This window comes from Xyrauchen texanus, chromosome 10 (assembly GCF_025860055.1).
Source record: "Xyrauchen texanus isolate HMW12.3.18 chromosome 10, RBS_HiC_50CHRs, whole genome shotgun sequence".
NCBI lineage: Eukaryota > Metazoa > Chordata > Actinopteri > Cypriniformes > Catostomidae > Xyrauchen > Xyrauchen texanus.
Genome location: NC_068285.1, coordinates 38,616,918 through 38,638,510, shown reverse-complemented (window position 1 = coordinate 38,638,510; position 21,593 = coordinate 38,616,918). Strand labels below are relative to the sequence as shown.

The window sequence follows — 21,593 nt, the reverse complement described above, 5'->3', positions numbered from 1 at the left end:
AAATATAAAGAAGTTATACAAATTTAATCCTTACCGTTTTCTCCAAGGAACTTAGCACTGGATGAGGTCTGCTCACTCTGCTGGAAAATGACTCTAGGGGCAGTGTGCGTCGAACACGTGTTCCACAACAACACTAGGCTGCCCACAGATGCGCCTGCCTAATAATCGGCTTGATATACTTGGATATTGGCCGATGCCGATTATGTTAAAAAATGCAAAAAACCGGCCGATTAATCGGTCGACCTCTAGTCTGGAGTCTCAGAGACACTATCAATGATAACAGACAAGACTGTGTGTGAAAGCAGGGTATATATGCAGTCCTTGATTAGCCACTAAAGATATGCAGGTGCGTGTAATCAGAACTCAGGGGAGAGTGAGCAGTGAGGAAGGAAGAGAGAGAGAGACCGGTGGATCCGTGACAAAAGGTGCACACTTGAGATACCATTATAATATAATTATAATTTGTTTACAAATGTTAACTAGATTTAAGTTGAATGGGTTTGAAAAAATAACTCTGTGAATAAAAAGTGAGATGATATCTTACAACTAAATTGAACAAAAAAAGAGATCTGAATCCTTTACTCCAGATACAAGTTGAAAAAGAATTGCAAAAAAAATACATTTGCAAAAAATAAAACAGCTTCATTTCTACTGATGGCTTATTCTGGAATTACTGTTACTTTTGCTGTTACATTATCCAGTATACAACTTAAAGCTATACATTTATATTGAAATAATGTGTAGTTAGGGGTTTGTGTATCTTTACATATTAAAGAGTACACCCAATTAGTTCCACACAATATTGTAAAGATATTCTAAACTGTAGTGTTTAATTCACCAGTAAAGTGTTGCAATATATATAACGAGCCACTTAAAAATCTAATTTAGCAAAAAGATACAGTATTGTGTAAAATTCTTAGGCACATTAGATGCTTCACTCAAACATTTGTCTTAAGGCGGTTATTTTTATTATCTACTACTGTAGTGGGTCAACTGGAAACATCAATATAACTTTACAGATTGCTTAACACTAAGGCATCACTGATGTTTAAATGTGGGTGGTCATTTGTTAATATATTCTTCTACCTGAAGTCAGAAATTTGTGAGTTCAGAAGTTCAGAAATACACATATTTCAAGCTTAGTTGTGAAGGCCATATTTTGGACTGGGAGGAAGTTTTTCAGCTCAGAAACTTACAGAATGATCACACTGAATAATTTTATTTCAAAAGAACAAGGAAAATCCCATTCTAATTATATGACTCCTTCAAATATTGAAGTATAAATTGTTACACAACTTAGCTTCAGTTGTACCTGAATCTATGCCTAAGATTTCTGTAAGCCGCGTGCTAACTCAACATGTCTGCAATGCAAAACCTGTGATCACAGATGCCCAAAAAACTATGACATTACCTCGGGTCACTGAGAATACAGGCCTCAACAGAGCTGAATGTGGCCCAATTTCCAACATCAAATCCTTGTGAGAACAGCGAAAACTTTTCCCAAGTCCACAGACCATAACAGGTTTAGGCAAGTCAAAACAAGATGTTACTGGAGCCAATATAAAGCTACAGCTCTTTGTGCTACATACTTGTCTGATGTTAAACAGTACCCAAAATGTCATCTTATCATGTGTCAGTATTGTTTTTCTTGCCAACTTATTATATTTTCAATTAAAATCCAGCTACATCAGTGGAGAATCTGGCAGTGAAAGAGCAGTCGGGGGAGGGTTTCTGGAAGACATACAAAGCCCTAGACACATCAGTGGGCTTTCTTTAGATATAATGTGTTAGACAAAACCAGCTCCTCAAAAAAGAACATGGCAACATGGTTCATTTCAGAAACCCCTGACTCACTCTTATCACCAACAGAGTTCCTCTAAGAACAACCCTTCCTTGATTGAGGGATATAGGAAATGGGTGATATCCATTATGACATCATAAAACAACACTGTGTGCAATACTGAAAGAACAGTGACGCCAGTCAGTGCATGACCGGTGAGCAATTCACCCTTTGTGTTGTTGATACAGATGTGGTTAAAACACAATGTACCAACCATCACAGTGGGGATATCTTAGATAACAAGTGCAAATTTTATTTCAGATCCACCCGTCAGCATTCAAACTAGCATTCTTGCCTTGCAGGCTTGAGTTTCACAAATCAATTGATGCTTTTGTTGGGAGGTTTTCCATGTAGGACAATTACTGGTTCTTTCAGGTTCCATTGGTAAAGCGGGTTGATCTGCACCACTCCAACATACAAATTACATTTTCAGGCTCTTCCAAGAGAGGGGGAAACTTAACGGGGCCCTCTTGTCTTTAGAGACCAAAAACAGTGGCTGCTTTCATTGACAAGAAAAGCGGGTCTTTTCAGCCCCTGTTATGAATTAGAACACGGCTGAATAATAGAGGCGAACAATCAGACAATGGCACTCGAGTCCAGATCCAGGCACTTCGCCCACATTCCAGCAGTTAGGGCCATCACATCCATAACCACATTATTAAATCTGTCTGGCCCATGTCTAGTCCAAAATCTCACAATAGACAGCCAAGTATCTTTGGCGACAATCACTTAATTTAGAATTTAGGCTTTAACTTAGGGATGTGCACAAGTAATCGATTAATCGACTACTTGTTATGCTTTAAATATTTGACTATTCGAATATTGCAATTTGAACATTTGCCTGACATGGACAACAATGAAACTGCTTCTCTCACTGCTTCTAAATCTTGCCATTGCAAGTTGTTGCAAAGATGGTTGGCGCTGTGGCTGCGTAACATTGTTAAAGTGATTGTATCGCTTCAGAAGACTTGGAATGTTTGTTTCTATGTATGAGTGCAAATGTTTTTGTCATTTTTTTATCTAGATGTTGATTATGCATAGTGCACATTTTTTCAAGATAAAAACAGGGTTGAATGGTTGAACTCAAATGCTAAATATCAAGTAATCGATTAATCGATAAATAAAATGCAAATGATTATTATTATTATTTGTTAGAGTACTCGACAAAAATACATCAAATAAATTCCATCCTTAGTTTAAATGTGAACTGGTGGATGATTTCCTTAATAATAATAATAATAAATATGCCACAGAAGTTTTACCCAACTAAATGGAAAAGCAGAGATCCACTGGATCTTAATGACAGCACATTGACAGTTTCAGAGATACCTTATTCATCAGCTTGGCTGCAACAGCTGTTATCAACTATAAGAGTCCACATCACCATCAACACAAGCGGTGACAGATATGGAGCGATTTCTATTCGTGAATTGTTGGTTGAAGCTTGCTCAGCCAGGCAATTCCTTAGGCAAGCGGAACAACTATTAGAAAGTTCTGTATTGCACCGCTTTGAGTGATAATAAATCTATCGTCACCATTTGCATAAAACCTATTCTGTTCTTCATGGGAACTACTATGATACACAGGACTATACAAGAGTGGATAGAACGACTCAATGAGACAGATTGACAGACAGAACTATATGTGGGAAGTACAAAAGTGTCAATTTATCCAACTGTCACAAATCAAAGAGCCCAGCCCAATGAATCAGCTCTCATGTTTGCTCTTGTGAATTGTGTAAATAATGTCGAAGTTGTGCTATTTGGAGCTAGTAATGAGGACAGTGTTTACCTGAACTGTTGTGAATATTAAAAACAGGCACAGAAACGAGTATGCAGCGCACGGGCACGAGAACACATCTACATATGAAAGCCACGTGATGCATCTAAACATTGCTGAAACATTTCTATGACATAATCAGTATAACTATGTATGCTTAGGAAAGAAACTTAAAAAGTATCCAGTAACGTGACAGTTCAAGCGCCAAAACGGTTATACACAAAGACCAAATCTACTGGAGTCAGCTAATGAAACAAAATGCCGAGGACAAAGATTAAAGAAGAAGCAAAAAAACACATTTCACGATAACTACGTGAACAATATGTACTCTAGGGTATTTCATATGGCATAATACTGGCTTGACGTTGGCTAACCAGAGTTAGCCATCCATCATTTCCCCAACTAAACATATACCATATCGACTATGCAAGCATACTTCTCGTGCATGGCTTTCCTAAAGCACTCACCTTGCTTTTTACTTCCACCGCGTTCATGTTTAAGCTACGCAAAGATTGCGATTTACTATTAAAGCTCCGGTTCATTTTGCTCGGTTGAGAGTTTTCAGCCCGTCCAGGATGAGGGGCTCCGTTTATAAACCCGTCCAGTTATTAAACGTCCGATAATCACTTTTCAAGAAGCGGGAAAAGTTAATCCTGCGACTCGAGGTCGCGGTGTCTCTCGGGGACTTCGCTAAACTTCTGCAGAAAAAAACGCGAAAGACAAATCAGTGCGTCTCACTTTGGGGGAGTGGAGTAGGGCAAGTTTTCACATACGACATCATCGCTCCTGCTCCTAAAACCGAGTTTACGAATCCCACTATGTTGAAGGCTTAGCTTATGCATATTGATTACGTAAAAAGTTACGTCCGAACAGTGGGCGTAACCAATTTGCTGATAAGCAGACGTTATACGTGGGCGTTAATTTGACCTGCGAGAAACCACACATTACAATAAATGGAATGCATGTTTTCCTTTCTCAAAACGGCTAAATCCATTAGAAATTCCTCTGCACCCACACATGAAAAGAAAGAGTAACTATGGTAACCGGGATTTGTTTTCCATTGGTGGTGGCCTGTCCTTCCGACTGAATCTGCGGAAAACTTGGCCAGAGATCTTTTATTACTTTATTCACCTTTTTTTTAAGAGAGCGTAACGCTCAACTAGCGTGTTACGACAGTAAGTCACCGTTTGCGGGTACCATACAAATTATTGGGGAGACCCGTAAATTAAATTGACACCTACTTTCGCAAAATTGTCAGTGCCTTCTCTTGTAAAACATCTCATTTTGATAAACCCCACACATAGTTCATTATAAATGATTGTTTAGAGGAAAAGATGTAAAAATTAGTGGACCAGGTGTCACTTCATTATGGGATGAGCTGTTTCCTCAAAAAAGCAGTTTAGTCAGCACACCGAAGCAGCTCAGCCATCGACATCCAGCTAAAAAAACAGTCTCTGGTTTCTTCGCCAGTGTATGACTATGAGACCGCTCCGATATGCATTTCGTTGGTATTGCTAACCTTATAGGCTTCTCTTGTAAGGGATATGACTTGGCTCATGAAAATTAATGAATCATGTCTGTCACGTGACTGGACGCTCCAAGAAGGTTTCCTAGCAACGGTAGCACGACCTAATTAATACTAATGAGCTTTGTCTTGGTCATAGTAGGATTCGCAAATTCCCTCCCAAAAATGTTTAAAAGTGTGGACTGTCTAATTTCAATGTGGATTGTGACATTTGCCTGGCTCCCACGTTTATGGTTTCATTGTATGCCAAATATAAGTATATAAAATATCAAGGTCCATCACTTCGAGAGAATATTTATTTTTTGTAATTAACTATTTCAGACTTTTCTGAGAATGCTTTGAAAAACAAATACATTATTACGTAGAGATGGAATGTGAAGAAATTCTGTTTTAGATAGAAAGAAGACCTTATGGAAATTTTTATTTTTATACTGAAAAAATAAAAATAAAAAATCAGGTCATGTGCCTGCCTATAGTTACATAATCACCCATTTATCTGAGAGGGGGAAAAAAGTATTTGTTACAGTGAAATTAAACAGTTTCCATACGGGAGGAAGCTTAAATTTCAAGCCAAGCAGCAGTAATGTACTTTTTTTTTTTGTCAAAGTCCTGACTGCAATATTGGTACAGTAAACTGAAGGTAAGCACATAGCCTCCCTTGGAACTGAAAACATTTCAAGGTAATTTTATTCTAAAGCAGAACTTGAATTGATTGACTAATATATGGAGACCGATGCATTATTATAATTTTAAGACAGCAAGGTTGGAAAACAACATTTTTAATTCACAGTTGACAGTGTATTTCTCACTTTTCTGTAAGATAAGATATATAAAAACATCAATTATTTCTTACCATATTCCTAGAAACTGAAATTTGAGTCCTTTTTCTACCGTAAATCTACACGTTCACTTTATTTTTAGTAAAAGAAAAACAGAGAGAAAAAAAGGACATAAATATTGGACCAACAGTGCTGAGATATTCTTCTAAACACCTTCATTAGTGTTCTGTAGAAGACATCTGGGATGGCATGAGGGTGAATAAATTATGAGAGAATTTTCATTTTTAGGTAAACTATCTCTTTGTTCTAATAGTAATTTGAAATAATATTATTTTGAATACACATCATTTACATGACTTTTAATGTCTTGATATTAAGTTTGCACAAATGTCTTGATCATTTAATTTAAGTTTAAGCAATCTACCTATATTTAAACGTTATAAATTATTACAAACGAATTACAGAATTAATGATAAGAAGTTAAATAAAATAAGTGACAAATGATGTTATATCGTATATTGAGCTGTATGGAATATACTGTAAATAGGTCTATCAGTATAGGACAGAAGAGAGTCGTCCCTACACTCATTATATTATTAATCGACACAACTTTAAACGTCTTATTTAAATGCATGTGATAACTTTGTCTTGTCTAATGATAAACATTTAAATTTCGCACTGAACTTCCAACTTAGTGGCTGTTTGTTTTTCTGCAGCTTGTACGATATGATGTGCCTCTGTTTCCCATCATTATTAAGGCGATATGAACGACTTCTCAACTGGGCAATCGCAGACCGCTTGTAAGTAGTAGCCAATCCGAACACAGGAGGCGGGACCTACCAGAATACGAGTGGGGGGAAAACTTACATGTCTATGTGAAAAACGCGTCAAGGATTTTTGTTTTTACATCTGGGTCAAACATGTTAGTTCCCAGTAAAAGGACAATGTTATGTGAATGTAATCTCGCAACTACCTAGAAAGCTGGCTGGGGGTTAACTTCTGCTCAAGTAGTCTCTCATACATTTTATAAAACATTTATCATGTCAAGATAAACACATTTAGGACATATTTTGATTTACAACTTTAATTATATGACAGAATAATCTCAAATGGGCAATTCAGAAAGCGTAATGGGAATTTACTTTATTCCATAGTGTCTTCTGATTCCATGTCGACCGCCATTGTTCGAGTTGTGGTTGTTCTCACATTGACCACTAGATATCGCCATTACACAACAAACCAAAGCTCCGATGTCCAATAGTTGTTGAAGTTTATTGATTTTGATGGCTACACAGACTCGTGATTTGCAAACGTTCCCTTACTTTTCCAAATAGTTACTTTGATTTTATTCAGCTTATAAACTTACAATGTGCTAAATATACCAAAAATAGTCTTGTTTAGGCTGTAATGTGGCGCTGTTTTTTGTTTAGGGCAAGGCTTATCAAGTGTAGCTGGGCCCCTCAAACAAGTCGCATTGCTCTCTTTAAAAGTGCACTAAGTTTCCACTCTAAATAGGTTTTACTCCTTAAGGAAGATGTTTTACCATGAAAGATTCAAGTCATATCAGCAGCCAATAATATTTTTATTTTTTTATGTGCCAAATAGGGCAGGTTGCACCATCTTGGCCACCATGTTGAGATTGCATATCCAGCTGACTCTCATCACTACAACCCTATTATTGGACACATTTGCCTGCGGAATAAACTCCGTCATGGGTGACAAATATGCTTGTTAATATGGTATTCATACAAACGAATCCTGGCAACTGAAAAAGTTTGTTTTTGCGTGATGCTGCATCCTGGTGTCATTATGAAGTGTAAGACTACTATCGTTTCAGCGTGCTAAATTTAAACACAAAATTACCAGGGACCTTCAAAGTCTGTGAAGCCGTAACATTTTTTGCATGCGTTTCAATGTGACCTCTGATTGTCATGTACTTTAGACATGAGAGAAATCATGACAATGAGGGACAGATGATGCACAGATGAAAAGTTAAGAAAAGAGAGAACTATATTCTCTTGTTTTTCAGGGTCCCTTGAGATGCCCAGATGTGTGTTTTAAAAATCCAGGCTAGGCTAGAGTCCTACATTTACTTTAATGTGTAACCTGAGATATAAAACACAGGGATAAGAGAGGAATGCTCTGATTGCCATTACTGATGTGGAGTCACTTTAAACTGTCCCAGGATCCGTTATGCTTGTCCGTGAGTAATGACATAACATCCAGATTAAAAGAGCAAGGCTGATCTGGGATCTGCAGCACTGAAGGGTTATCATCTGTGCTTTGATCGGCCTCAAAGGGCAATTAAAGAGAATTAAAAAGCTTCAAGTCCTGCAGTCATGCCTGTATGCAGTCACTAACAGGCATTTGTTGGACTCAGTGAGTTACGATAGGAAGCTCATTATTTTTGGTATCTGCATTTAGAAGGATGTCTTGAATGCTGGGTCTCTGCAGTAGGTCCTAAGGGCAACCTCTGTGCAATAAAATTTTCCTTTAGTGTTTGGGCACTAAAATAGACAAAAACAGTCCTCAAATTCCAGGGTATGGACAATACGCCATGAGCTATGTTTAGAATTCATATTACTCCATCACAATTCAATTCCACAATGATATTCAGTTTCTCCACACATGCAAAAAAATAAAAGCCCATATTATGGAATGCAGGCAACAATTAGGATGTCATAACTCATATTTTGATAACCGTCCATATCAGTGTATTCAGTTCCAGTATGCTGATTTGTTGCTGTAAGGGAAGGGAGTATTGTATGTGTTTATGTGCTCACACACTGTTTCTCCATTCATTCAGCTTCCCGAATTGATAGATTACACTCTCTGCTTTAAAGTAACTGGTGACCAGCTGCCCTGAGCTGCCACACATGAATGCATATCCAAAGGAGAAAAATTTGCTGGAATTCAGAGAGATCATCATCGGTGAGAAATTACTGTCAGAAGTTCCCTGGAGAACAGAAACTTTTTCAAAAGTAAATACACCTCATACTCCCCATTCCTTATCCCAGTTGGAATTAAAGGTTAAGTGTGTAATTTCTGTGCCAATGGTGTCACCAAACAGAACTGCAAATATAAAGATTTCCAAATAGATTCCTTAAACATTCCACCTATCTTCCATTGGTCAAAAACAGATGGCCAAGGTTGCAGGTTGGTAAATAGATTTATGTTCTGATAGTGCCACAGTGTTACACTTTTTGGGGAAATCAGCGTACAAATTGCTTAGTTAAATTATCATTTTAAATTGAAGGGATAGTTCACCCCAAAATTAAAACTCTCTCATAATTTTCTCACCCTCATGCCAGCCCAGATGTGTATGACTGTCTTTCTTCAGCAGAACACAAACACAGTTTTTAGAAGAATATCTCAGCTCTGCAGGCCCATACAATGCAAGTGAATTGTAACATAAAGGCAGCATAAAAGTAATCCATAAGTCCATGTTTTCAGAAGAAAAATGATAGGTGTGGGTGAGAAACAAATCAATATTTAAGTCCTTTGTTTTATTTACTAAAATGTCCACCTTTGACCAGCCTGACCAGTAGGGGGTGATATGTACGAATATCATCTTCTTTTTTACCACAGTGCTCGTACCCTGTCCTGAGGGAGGGATGAAACAGTGATGGTGTGAGAAGATTCTTGAATGGGACCTCCATTTTTCTGGCACAACCCATCCCTGGTCAAGTGAGGAACTAACTGAACAGTGGTTGTACCTAATTGTTTCAAAAAAGAGGTCAGCTTTAGCTTTTATCATTAAATTACCAAGCTAACAGTAGATTATTTTGATTCCCTTTGATAAAACATCCTGATAACTCCAAACGATAAGTAACCAATGGGATAGTTAGTCAAAAAAAAAAAAAAAAACCCAGCCAACCACCCTTTTTTGCTAATGATGATGTATATCTTGTTTATATAGTCTTTCCCAAGTTCAAGGTAAAAAAAATAATATTATACATACTGCCTACAAATAATAAGCATGCAAATATTTCTTAATAAACAATTGGGATATGCATACACTGAGGCACTATAAATCGAGAAGCAGCATCTAGTTTGGCATTGACAGGGTTTGCTCTTGTGCCTGAAGCCTGACTGAGTTAAAAAAAACAACTACTTTTTGCCAAAAAAATGAAAGCACAAGCCATCTGGAGCAGAGGTCAAAGGGTAATTTCAGGTATGCTAATGAGTTTGCTTGTAGCTGGAGGATGTGTATAAGCCACAGCAGTGGGCTTGTGTGCTTCTGCAGTGAGCATTAAACATTAACAACACTACATTCTCACAAATCTGCCTTCATTCCTCTCTCTCTCTCTATCTCTCTATCTCTCTCTCTCTCCTTCACATTCCTCTCTGTACTCTTTCATGACAGAGTGTTGAGGGATCATAGGTACAAATGCTGTTTCAAAAGCAAGGGAGCAATATTATGCTGCTGTCTAACATACCCTGTTTTAGCCAAATTCTAAGAGAGCATCTGCAATCATGTATTCATTAAATTGAGTTGAGAGAATTATTGATCATAAATATAATTGTTTAGTTAAAGAGATTCAACTTTATTGTCTTTGTGCAGAGTACAGGTACAGAGCCAATGAAATGCAGTTGTTTTCACATATCCCAACTAAGCTGGGGTCAGAGTGCAGAGTCAGCCATGAAACAGCACCCCTGGAGCAGATAGGGTAAAGGGCCTTGCTCAAGGACCTAACAGTGGTATCTTGATGGTGCTAGGGCTTGAACCCCCAACCTTTTGGTCAGTAACCCAGAACCTTAACCGCTGAGCTACCACTGGCCCAATGAAATGCAGTGCGATATGTGTGAACGGCTTGTAACTTAACTTAAAAAATGAGCCCTTCTCGGACTTCCTAGGTTGCCTATTGAAGCCTGTAGACTGATTTTCATGCGAAGGGCTGGGGGTCTCTTTTGCTGGGAAAATCCAAAGGATGTGACATTTATGCACTCTCCCGAGAACCTTGCCTCAGTGCTTCTCTTTCGTGATTCAACAGCGACAACAGACAGTCTGCAACACTAGGTAATGTTATCTTAGAGACGTTACCAAACGTCCAGCTCCCAGCACAACACCAACCCCTTCACAAACTCAGAGTAAGTTTTTATTTATCTACTGAATCCAGTCTGGCTAAGCGGGAAACGAGCGAAAACTAGAGTGAATATCGGCAAGGCATTTGATTCTTGGAGGGATCTTTGCAGTTATGTAAGCTTACCTGTCCAGAACGGAACAAAGCATGTGAAACATAGTGCCATAAGGATTGATCTGTGTAATTTTAGCTTAACTATAATAACACATGAAATGAATGCTAGACATTGTTCAAGATAATGGAAAAAGCTCCATTTATTAGTGTAACATAACTTGGTTATACAGAAAATATATACATTATATTATTATAAAACAATAGCGCATCGACAGTTGTGATGAAATCACATCAATACTGAGTTGTGTCAACATATTAAAAATGTTCAGTCTATTAACAGCTACTTTCATCATCCACCATATTTAACTAACAGCTATTGATAAAGCTGGCTAGCTAGCTAACGCAGACAGGCTATCATATAATTGCAGTCAGTGTATCATGCAAAGAGAAGTGATTACTTCAAACTACAGTCTCGCATGTTTTAACCCTGTTCCAGCACTGGAGAGTCAAATATAATATACAGTCTCAAAGTTTGTAGTAAAACAATAAAATTTTAATTATGCTACCTTATCTGTCAGCATGATGTCGGTGAATCATGTTCAGTCTCTTTGTACGTTATGTCATTGTTTTGGCCGATGCTCACTCGTGTCCCTATGGAGCGTGAGCACGAGCACGAGCAACAGGTAGCTGGCTGCAGTTCACTTAATGGCCACAGTTGTCATTAATAACAAAGGTTTCTGAATCTTACAACCTGCACCTTTAATTATTTTTAGATTATTCTGAAAAGTTAAACCCAATTTATCCAATATGTATTTTTATCTTGGCTTAACATACTGTTATTCTATAGACTTGATTTCGGGTTTTTATCAAAACCCCAAAACAAATACAAAAAAATATAAATTGTAACTCTGCCTAGAGCTTTTAATCTACATCCACCAAACTCGGCACAGACCTTTAGACTGTTCTGACTCGAGATCATGTCTTGTCTAACTAATCAGACTTACGGTTTTCATGTAAAAACCCCAAAATCCCTTAGACTTCTATTGATAGAATGTTCAGACGGTTTAAGACTCTGTCATGGAACATTTGTGATTTCAAACCGAACTGTCAAATCAAAGGGTCTTTTTTCTCTTCAAGACAAACATCAAAGTACCAGCGCAATATGCAAGAGGCCATGGGTACAGTGATTTTTAAATCACTGCAAAAGGGGCCGGTGAAAGAAGCCAAAGAGGGTACAATGTTTGGATATTGGGAGGTTGTTACATTCGATAAAACATAATATTTTTGTTTCATTGTGTAATATGAATTTAGAAATATTTTTTCCATGTTTCAACAAATGAATAATTTTTTTAAGCAGAATGTACCAGTAGAAGTGCACGCAAAAAAATAAAACAAAACAAAAGCCTGACCTGGAAGGTCGATACAAACACTTTTAATGCTACCCATAATTTGTCTCACTTGATTTATATTATTAATAATACTTGCATTCTTTATCATTTTTAATGGAGCATACATCCAAATACTGAATTTCGCCAAACCCACTTGTGTCTAGACTTCGCACATGCTTGCAAGAAAATACCAAAACTTCACTGCCATGCCACCGACTCTGCACATATTATTTAAAGCATAGTGCTACACTAAGCAGTAGCACTCTTTAAATAAGGCCTATTGTGTAATGCTTATTAGAATATCGCAACATCCTTAGCTTAGCAACATGCTAATATTTTTCAGTTGCGGCATCTATCTTGTTATGCTTATTAGAATATTGCAGTGTGGACAACTTTTGTAGTCCTTATGTCGCATACGTTTTTATTACACACAGCAATTTCAAAATTCACATTTGAGGTATGACTGCGTAATGCTGTAGAACAAAATGTGAAAAATATGTTAACCTCAGACCTTACTATTAACTCATAAATCGAGAACTGCTATTCTGAAAAAAAATTATATAATTATAATTCCTGAGGAAACCCATGGCTTACTAATTCTCTACCAGCTTTTATCACTAGTACAAACTAAACAAATCTATTTTAATCAGTTGTAAGTGTTCCAAATCAGTCACTTATGCCAGTAAATTTAGGTTAGCATGCTGCCTTTGAAGGCATGCTGCCTATTTACGTATTAAGGCAATAATACTGAGCTGACAGCAAGTCAGCTCAGTAGGTTTTGGAACAGATCTTATTTTTTCATTATTCTCAGCCTCCCTGCCTCCTTGCCCACAGCTTCATTCTTACACTCTGAAGTATTTATTGTTTTTATGCTTTTTGCTATATTCAGAGATATGATACAGACAGTAAGACACAGAAGACAAGAAATTATTGAACAGAGAGCTAGTGGCAGAATGGGATCATAGTACAATGCAGTCTGAATTCTAACCTGTATCTCCCGCACGAGCACCATGTATATGGATCATCTGCTAGGCCACAGTTCAGAGACCTCCAGTGTCCAGGCATCATTACCTTGAGTGAGTCTTAAAGTAATAGTTCACCTAAAAATAAAAATGTAAAAATGTTTCTCTTACCCTGATGCCATCCCAGATGTGTATGACTGTCTTTCTTCCATCCAGCACTCTCAAATCTTGTGTGATATTTGTTCTTCTGTTGTAAATAAGCGCTGCTTCTGAATTCTCGAGCGAGCTCGCCAACGTGCTTATGTCATGCAACAGCTACGTGATGTGTTAACTGCTGGTAGGAAGAACTTTAATAACGTTGTAATTATCTATTTATTTTTGACACAAATATATCGATTTGCTTCAGAAGACATTCATCGATCGACTGGAGTCGCATGGATTACCTTTATGCTGCCTAAATGTGACTTTTGGACCATCAGAGTGCTGGCACCCGTTTACTTCCAGGACCTGACAGAGATTTATCTTCTTCTAAAAATCTTCAGTTGTGTTCTGCTGAAGACAGACAGTCATACACATCTGGGATGTCATCAAGGAAAGTGAATATTGAGAGAATTTTCATTTTTTGTTGAACTATACCAATCTGGTAAGATCAAACGTGATTGCTTGACTTTGCATAACTTTTAAGAGGGAAGGCACATGTTTTTTTTATTATTATTTATTTTAAGCCTGTCTTGGGAAAAAAAGCAGTGTTTACAATGTTCAGTGACATAATTAGCATTTTTGAGGAATAACTGAACACTGGATTTGACAAACTTTGCCAGGTTAGTGATTTTTTTTAAGATATATTGAAGCAAGTAAACTAAATATCAATAAGCAAAACTACATATTCTGCTTAATTTTCATGGTTACGTCTGTGAAATATTCTGTTCTTATTTTTTGTTCAGAGTGAGTGTATCCACAATTTCTGCAACAAATAATTTTCAATGTTTTCTGCAAAACCATTGGCAACGACTTCTGGTTCATTATTCTTGCAAATACACGTACACAGATGCGAGGGCTTGGGCAATGCGTCTTTTGGCTTAAATGTCCTATTAAGGTCAGTAGGAAACGCTACATAGGTTCAGTTCCTGACACACCTCTACGTAAACCAATCAGGCAAATATACCCTTCTGTCAAAACACAGTTATTTTGTTCAGCTGCATGTCTCTCATCTCAGATGCAGCACAATTCCAACAGCAGCAGTATATTGACATATGTCAAGATCAGCAGAATCAGTAGCATCTCACTTTTCTAACATCCATCCATCTGTCTTCTATAGCCACTTGTCCTATGTAGGGTCACAGGTAGTGCTGGAGCTTATCCTAGCTCTCTCGGAGCCGATCCCAGCTGTCTCCACAGAGAAAGGCCCAGTTGAGCTGGGACAGTGCTACCCACAGAGCACCGTGCCGCCTATAAAATATCCTATAAAAGCACATATTATTGACTTATGACAAGCAGCAGCAGAGTGCGTAAAAGCAGATCTAGTCTGCCAAACCCAGACATACTCCAACATAATTTACATGAATAAAATCTTATATAAACTACTCAGAGTTGTCCTAACTGAACATAAATAATGTACGTTTTTGCATTAGTGTGGCTGTAACAAACCTGTGTACTCAAAGATGCAATAGAATTACCTGCAAAATTCTGTGCCTTTGAATGTGTTATTATTTAGTTAAGTTGCTATAAATATATTGACTTTACCTTACTTGTTCAGCAATATTCTTTTAAGCTGTTGCTCTGCCATGACAGAAGTTAACTTGAAAGAGAAAACTCGCCAAAGATGTGGACAGGAGTGTCCATTTCTATGCCATAGAAGATAGCGGACATACTAATGTACTTGTGTTATGAATTTCAGTCTGACACGTTTTGGAATGCAACCTTGCATGCAATCAATGTTTGAAATGAACTCCTGCCAACCCACCAAATGTGGGTAAAAATTGGCCATGGCAGATAACTCTTTTACTCTTACTAGTCAATGGGCGACATTTCTTCAGGGTTTTTCCTGCACTGAAAATTCTGGTAATATCGGGTGACTCAGGGCTGCTGCCAAAGGAAATGTAATTGTATTCATCTCTCATTGAGTGCTTTCTAAGCACTAAATATGCCTCTTATAACTTACACGTGCATCTGTGTGAGGTCAATGTGAACTGCTACAGCGCACACCAGCAAGCTCCAGAGATAAGATCAAGATCACTCTAGAACAGCGCAGAGCAGAGCTTGCGTAATTCAGTTGGGCTTCAATCAATATTGCAGCGGCCGGTGGAAAACAAAACTTATGTGGCCTCTTTGAATTCTACAGAGAATATCCTAGTAAAAAGCGTTATATGGAGAAAGTCAAACCTCTCAAACTGCTAGACAGCACATACATTATAAACAGCACTGATGAGGTAAAGAGACAAATATATCAGTTTTTTAAATACACATAATCATCCTGTCACGATTCACTGTTGTCTGCTCTGTGTTTTGCCTCTGTCATCTGTTCCCCATGAACTACACATTCAACAACTGACAAAGACTGAACAGAAATCAGGGCATTATATACACAAAGACTAATGAGAAAATTAAACACAGGTGAGGAACAATGGGAAACAGCTGGAGGTGATCAGGGCAGGGATGATGGGAAGTGTTGTCCATGGGAAATAGATGACAGAGGCAAAACACAGGGCTTCTCTGAAAACAATGCTACAGCCAGTATATTCCACTTTGAGTTGTCCATTCCGGGCCGGAATTTCTGTTTGAATTTTGGCCTGTGTGATCCTGCCCACTGCCCACTTCTCAATAGTATTTCAACACACCTGGTTGCCAGATTTGTGACAAGTTAGCGGGCAAACACAGCACACTGCAGCCATGGAAGCCTGCAATACATCTAGCTAACATTGACAGAGTTATAAAAAATCCATGAGCTGGTTTATAATTTGCAAACAATAAAAACATTACAAACTTATACATTAGCTGATCAACTTTCAGTGTAAGGCTTGTCACTAGCCATTGTCAGTTTACTCGTTCCTGTTGCATGGCCTCAACCTGGCCTCAACCTGGCCACCTACTCCTGTTCTAACTGGCTTTTGCCAGTTTGGATATTTTATAGGTTACTTAAACCATTAGGCCTGTGTCCTGCTGAACTCATATTATTCTTGTTTAAATGAAATGTCCAAACAAATGCATGCAGTTACAGTCTTCAGTTACCTTTATCACTTTTTGCGAGTTGGGAGATTTTGGCTAGTGAAAATACTGAGTGGTTGGTGACCTTGGAAAACTACTAGCCACTATGGCTAGTGACCTTGGAAAACTACTAGCCACTGTGGCTAGTGACCTTGGAAAACTACTAGCCACTGTGGCTAGTGACCTTGGAAAACTACTAGCCACTGTGGCAGGTGGGCCAAAATGTTAATTTCAAACCCTGCATGCAACCGAGCTTGCCTTGCTAGAAGCATCTTCTCAGACTTGCTTAAGTATGTTTCAGCCTAAACCCTTTTCTCCATGCAGATCTATTATTGTTATAGTATTTTTCAGAAATCCTGCCTCTAATTGGCATGTAAAAAAAAAAATAAAAACCTGATTATCTGCTTTACTTGTCAGTCAGACAGTCTTCCTGAATTAAAAAAAATATAACAATAACTAAAACACAGCCATTATTTTTTTGTCCATTTAAAGCTATACAACATGACTCTATAAAGCAAAGGAGTCTTTCTGTTAATGTCCTCTTTTCTCAACTCAATATAGTCTAATTCGCTGTTTCCTCTTGTTTTGCACTCTGGTGGACTGTGACATGCTCAGGAATCAGGGTTATCTGGCTCTCTCATTGCACTCCTATAAATTACAAACAGACTGGAAATATTTTGTCCCTCTCTTTTACTCTCTCTGCCTCATTTTAACTTCTCCCCCTCTCTCATTCTCACCCCCACTCTCTTTTTCTCAGAGGAGCTTCGTCTCGCTCATCTAGATTATCTTCTGCTCAGTGCAGCCCACTTTCATTATCATTTCGGCAACCTCTTCAGTCTCCAGATGTCCGTGCTGTTTGTGAGTGCAACTTACTTTTCAGACACCACAAGCTGGTCCGGGTCAATACGACAGATGAGAGGCGACAAACATCTCAAGGTGAATGATGAAAACAAGCACCACACTAAGCATGGAAGTCCTTCTAAAGCAGCAGCAACAACAAATTAAGACTGGTCATATGTAATGATGAGGTAATAACAGGCTCTGCCCTTTATTTTCTTGAATGTTTCTACAAAACATATAATATTTAAGTTGGTTACTGTAAAACTTAAACTGGTGTTTCTTTTAGTATCACAGGAAAGCATCAACAATCACCAACAATTTTCAGAAGTGTGTGGATGATATACCAGTTGAAACATTAAACCAGTAGAAATTTGTCAACTGTAATAAATGTTATTTTCTATCACTTTACACTAACACCCAGTCAACACCGATGTGAGTATTGTGTTGCATCGAAAGTAAATAGATCCCATTGAAATCAATGAAGCTGTCTGGGTCATTCCACAAAATTGGTGCCTTTGCAATTGCAAAAAGGTGATTTTTAAAGAATTTTTTTATTCATTTTTATTTCTTTTTCATGACCGCACTAGGTGCAGAACTACAAGCAATGACCGTACGCTACATTGTATCCAATACTAAATAGCCCACGTGGACATGGATGGGAGGGTTTGAGCTATCTGTGAGTGTATGTGCGCAAACTGTGGGTGTGTTGTATGATAATGAAGTAGTGCAAAGCACTATTTGCTATTTTCTTGACAATTAGGTCATTGTGCTAAGATGTCGAAAACACATCTATTCTCCCTGCAAAGTCTAAACTTAGTATTTGCATTTGCAGTTTGGGGATTCCACCAGCAAATGAGCTAGCAATCACTTTTAATACTAGCTATAATTTGTCAGTAGATCAATATGAGACACACAGGTGAGCAGGACAAGAGCCAATAATCCCAGAAAGGCCGATAGAGAACATACAACACATACATCCAGAGGGTGTTTAAGGGTGTTTTCACACCTAGTTTGTTTGAGCACTCCAAGTGCTCTCAGAGCGATATAACTTCTATATGTGAACAATTCAAGTGAACAACCCCCCTAAAAGGACCCAAAAGCGAACCGTACTCAGACCACCAGTGTTTGTGGGTCCTTTTGATATACCATGATTACCATGACGTGTTTTTGTGTCTTATATTCCATTCTTGTTGTATTATTTGAGCACCTAAATTGAACGGACCAGCCAAATTCAGAGCAGAGCAGCGTGTTAAGATTAGGGTGACCAGATGTCCGTTTTCCGGGGATAGTCCCGGTTTTTGACGGTCTGTCCCCGACTAAAGCTGTCCCCAGAAACATCTCCATTTTTACTGCGTGTACAAAGCGGTCTGCAAAGTGAAAATACATGGCAGGAAAGCCCAAGAAAGCCCTTATTGAAGACTTTGTGTACTGTTTATTTTAATCAACAGAGGGGGCTGCTCTCTATAGCAGCTTTAAGTCATTCATCTTCCTTTACTGATTCACTTTTCGTACCAGTTTTGCAAAAGTTTTTAAGAACTGGATCATCATTATTAGGCACATACTAGCTATGTCTCACATATAGGATTATTGAATATTGCTGGGATTTTTTTTACATTTCCCGCCACTTCCCCCATCCTTTGGAGGACTTTATTGACTTTAACTCAACTGTCGCATTGTTACTCTCGATATATGCAAGCACAACTTTGCCAAATTGTTCATCTATCTCACCTATAGGATTATTGAATATTGTTGTTGTTTTTTGGTGACATTTCCTGCCACTTCCCCCATTCTTTGGAGGACATTGCCTTTACTGACACGTTGTTGCTCTTGCTATATGCAAGCAAAACTTTGTGAATATGTTGTCCTATTTCATATACAGACTCATTGGTTATTTTTATTGTTTTTATTTTTATATATTTATTTTGTAATGTTTCCCACCATTTTGTCCCCTCTTTGGAGGACATTGACTTTATTGACTTACTTGAAGTGTTGGTCTCATAATGTGCAAGCAAATCTTTATCACGTTGTTTATCTGTCTCACCTATAGGTTTGTGGAATATTGTTGTTTTTTAATGATATTTCCTGCCCCTGAGTGGGTGTGGTAAGGAGAAACAAGCAGATGGTGAGAGAGAGCACATGGCAGACAAAAACAAAGACAATGTGCCCAAACACACTACAGACAAACACAGACAGAAAAGGAAAGGCAGCCCCCCCCCAACCCCAACACCTCCTGGCATCCAAACCAGGCTAGACCAAGGGGTGCAGACAGGACAGACAGGGGAGGCACTAGCAGGACAGACCTGGAGGACCTAGCAGGACTGGCCAGGGATGGACAGGAAGATAGGAAATTATACAAAGAGTTGCAGGTGGTGCTGACCAAGGGGGAAGGGTGGGGGAAACCAAGGCGGATCCAGCAGACAACCAGGAGACCAAGGCGGATGCGGCGGATGGCCAAGAGACCAAGGCGGATCCAGCAGACAACCAGGAGACCAAGGCGGATGCGGCAGATGGCCAGGAGACCAAGTTGGATGGCCAAGGGACCAAGGCGGAGCTTGCAGAGGACCTGGAGTATAGGGCAGACCGGGAAACCAGGGCAGAGCTGGAAGAGGACTAGGAGACCAGGGGGAACTGGGAGACCAGGGCGAGGATGAGGAAGTGGGAGACCCAGACGAGTGTGAGGTCAAAGCGGCCAGGGTAAGAACAGGCTCTGGGGAAGGGACTGACTGTCAATGGAGAGATGGGATGGAGGGGAATGAATTGTTGGGGGCTGCAGATTACTGGACAGGCTCAGCGGACGGTGAGGGGAGATGACTGGGTCGGCTGGGGAGATGGATGGGTCGATGGTGGCTGAAAATTTTGATCCAAAGTCAACACCAGGAAGTCCCTCACAGAACAATCCTCCTGGTACAGATCAAAGTGTTTCTTAGCTTGGGAAGCTCTATACACAGCAGATGTTCTTTAAAAAAATGGCCATTGGACCCTGGGTCCAATATTGACCAGTTTATTTCCGTCAAGAGACACTGAGTGGAGTAGGGACAAAAAATCAGGAAGGCAAGTAAATGAGCTTTATTAAAAAATAAATCCAAACAGAAAACTAAACTCTTACGATGGGTAAAAACAACATACACAATAAATGCCAAAATGAAAAATAAACAAACTAAACCCGGACAGACCGAAGTTAGAACAGATGGAGCAGGTGAAACCATTTAACACAATGAGGACTGAACAAGGACTAAACATGTGGGTGTGGTAAGGAGAAACAAGGAGGTGGAGTAGGGAGAGCACATGGCAGACAAAAACAAAGACAAAGCCATGTGCCCAAACTAGGGATGTTCTCTCGCAAGATGTGCAAAGTAGCTATGGAAATCACTTCTGTGATTCTGTGAAGTTATTTTTCCTCCGAGCGGGCATTTTCAAGTGCAGGATAATCACCCCAATTGTCGAGTTGTTGCTCTCGCAATGTGCAAGCAAAATGTTTTCATGCTGTTTATCTGTCTCACATATAGGAATGTTGAATATTGTTGTTTTTTTTTTTTTTGTTTTTTACATTTTCTGCCTCTTCCCCCTTTTTTTTTTTTGTCACGTTTTTACTTTGGCAATATACAAAAACAAAACTTTAACACTGTGTTTTTTTGGTGGCATTTCCCACCACTTACCCCTTTCTTTGGAGGACACTTGAAGTACTGTAAATTGTTGCGTTATTGCTAACGCAGTATGCTAGCGATATTTCATCATGTTGCTTACCAAATTATTATTCTATTATACTGTTACATTTATTAGCTATTACATTTCCTCTTCCTGTTGTATCAACTTAAGGACTACCATTCTTATTGTATCATGCAATTCACATTCTTGTTCTTGCAATATGCATGCACAACGTTGTGGCCTTGTTACTCTGATTATTATAAGTGTTTAGAATTTTGGGTTAAAAATGTACAGGTGCATCCCAAACCGCACACTTCTGCACTATTCTATGCTATTTTGCAGTGTAACTAGTGTGAGTAGTATGTTTACACTGAAAACACAGCAAAAAGAAGTGTACTTTAAGTACCCGGATGATGCACCTTTTCAACCGACTGTGGAGTCTGGGACAATTCATGCACTCAGCGCATGTGGGTTGCCGTAGATAGCGGAAGGG

At 38.7% G+C, this 21,593-nt stretch overlaps 1 protein-coding gene across 1 annotated transcript in view; it reads right to left on the bottom strand.

Annotated features, from left to right (window-relative positions):
- The window catches only part of LOC127650696 (partitioning defective 6 homolog gamma-like), a 48,655-nt gene extending 44,259 nt beyond the window's left edge, over window positions 1–4,396 (bottom strand). The window contains exon 1 of the mRNA XM_052136291.1: window positions 4,087–4,396. Within this exon, the coding sequence (XP_051992251.1) occupies window positions 4,087–4,161 (75 nt within the window). The 5' untranslated portion in view covers window positions 4,162–4,396. The remainder of the gene's footprint in view (window positions 1–4,086) is intronic.
- Window positions 4,397–21,593: the final 17,197 nt, after the last annotated feature.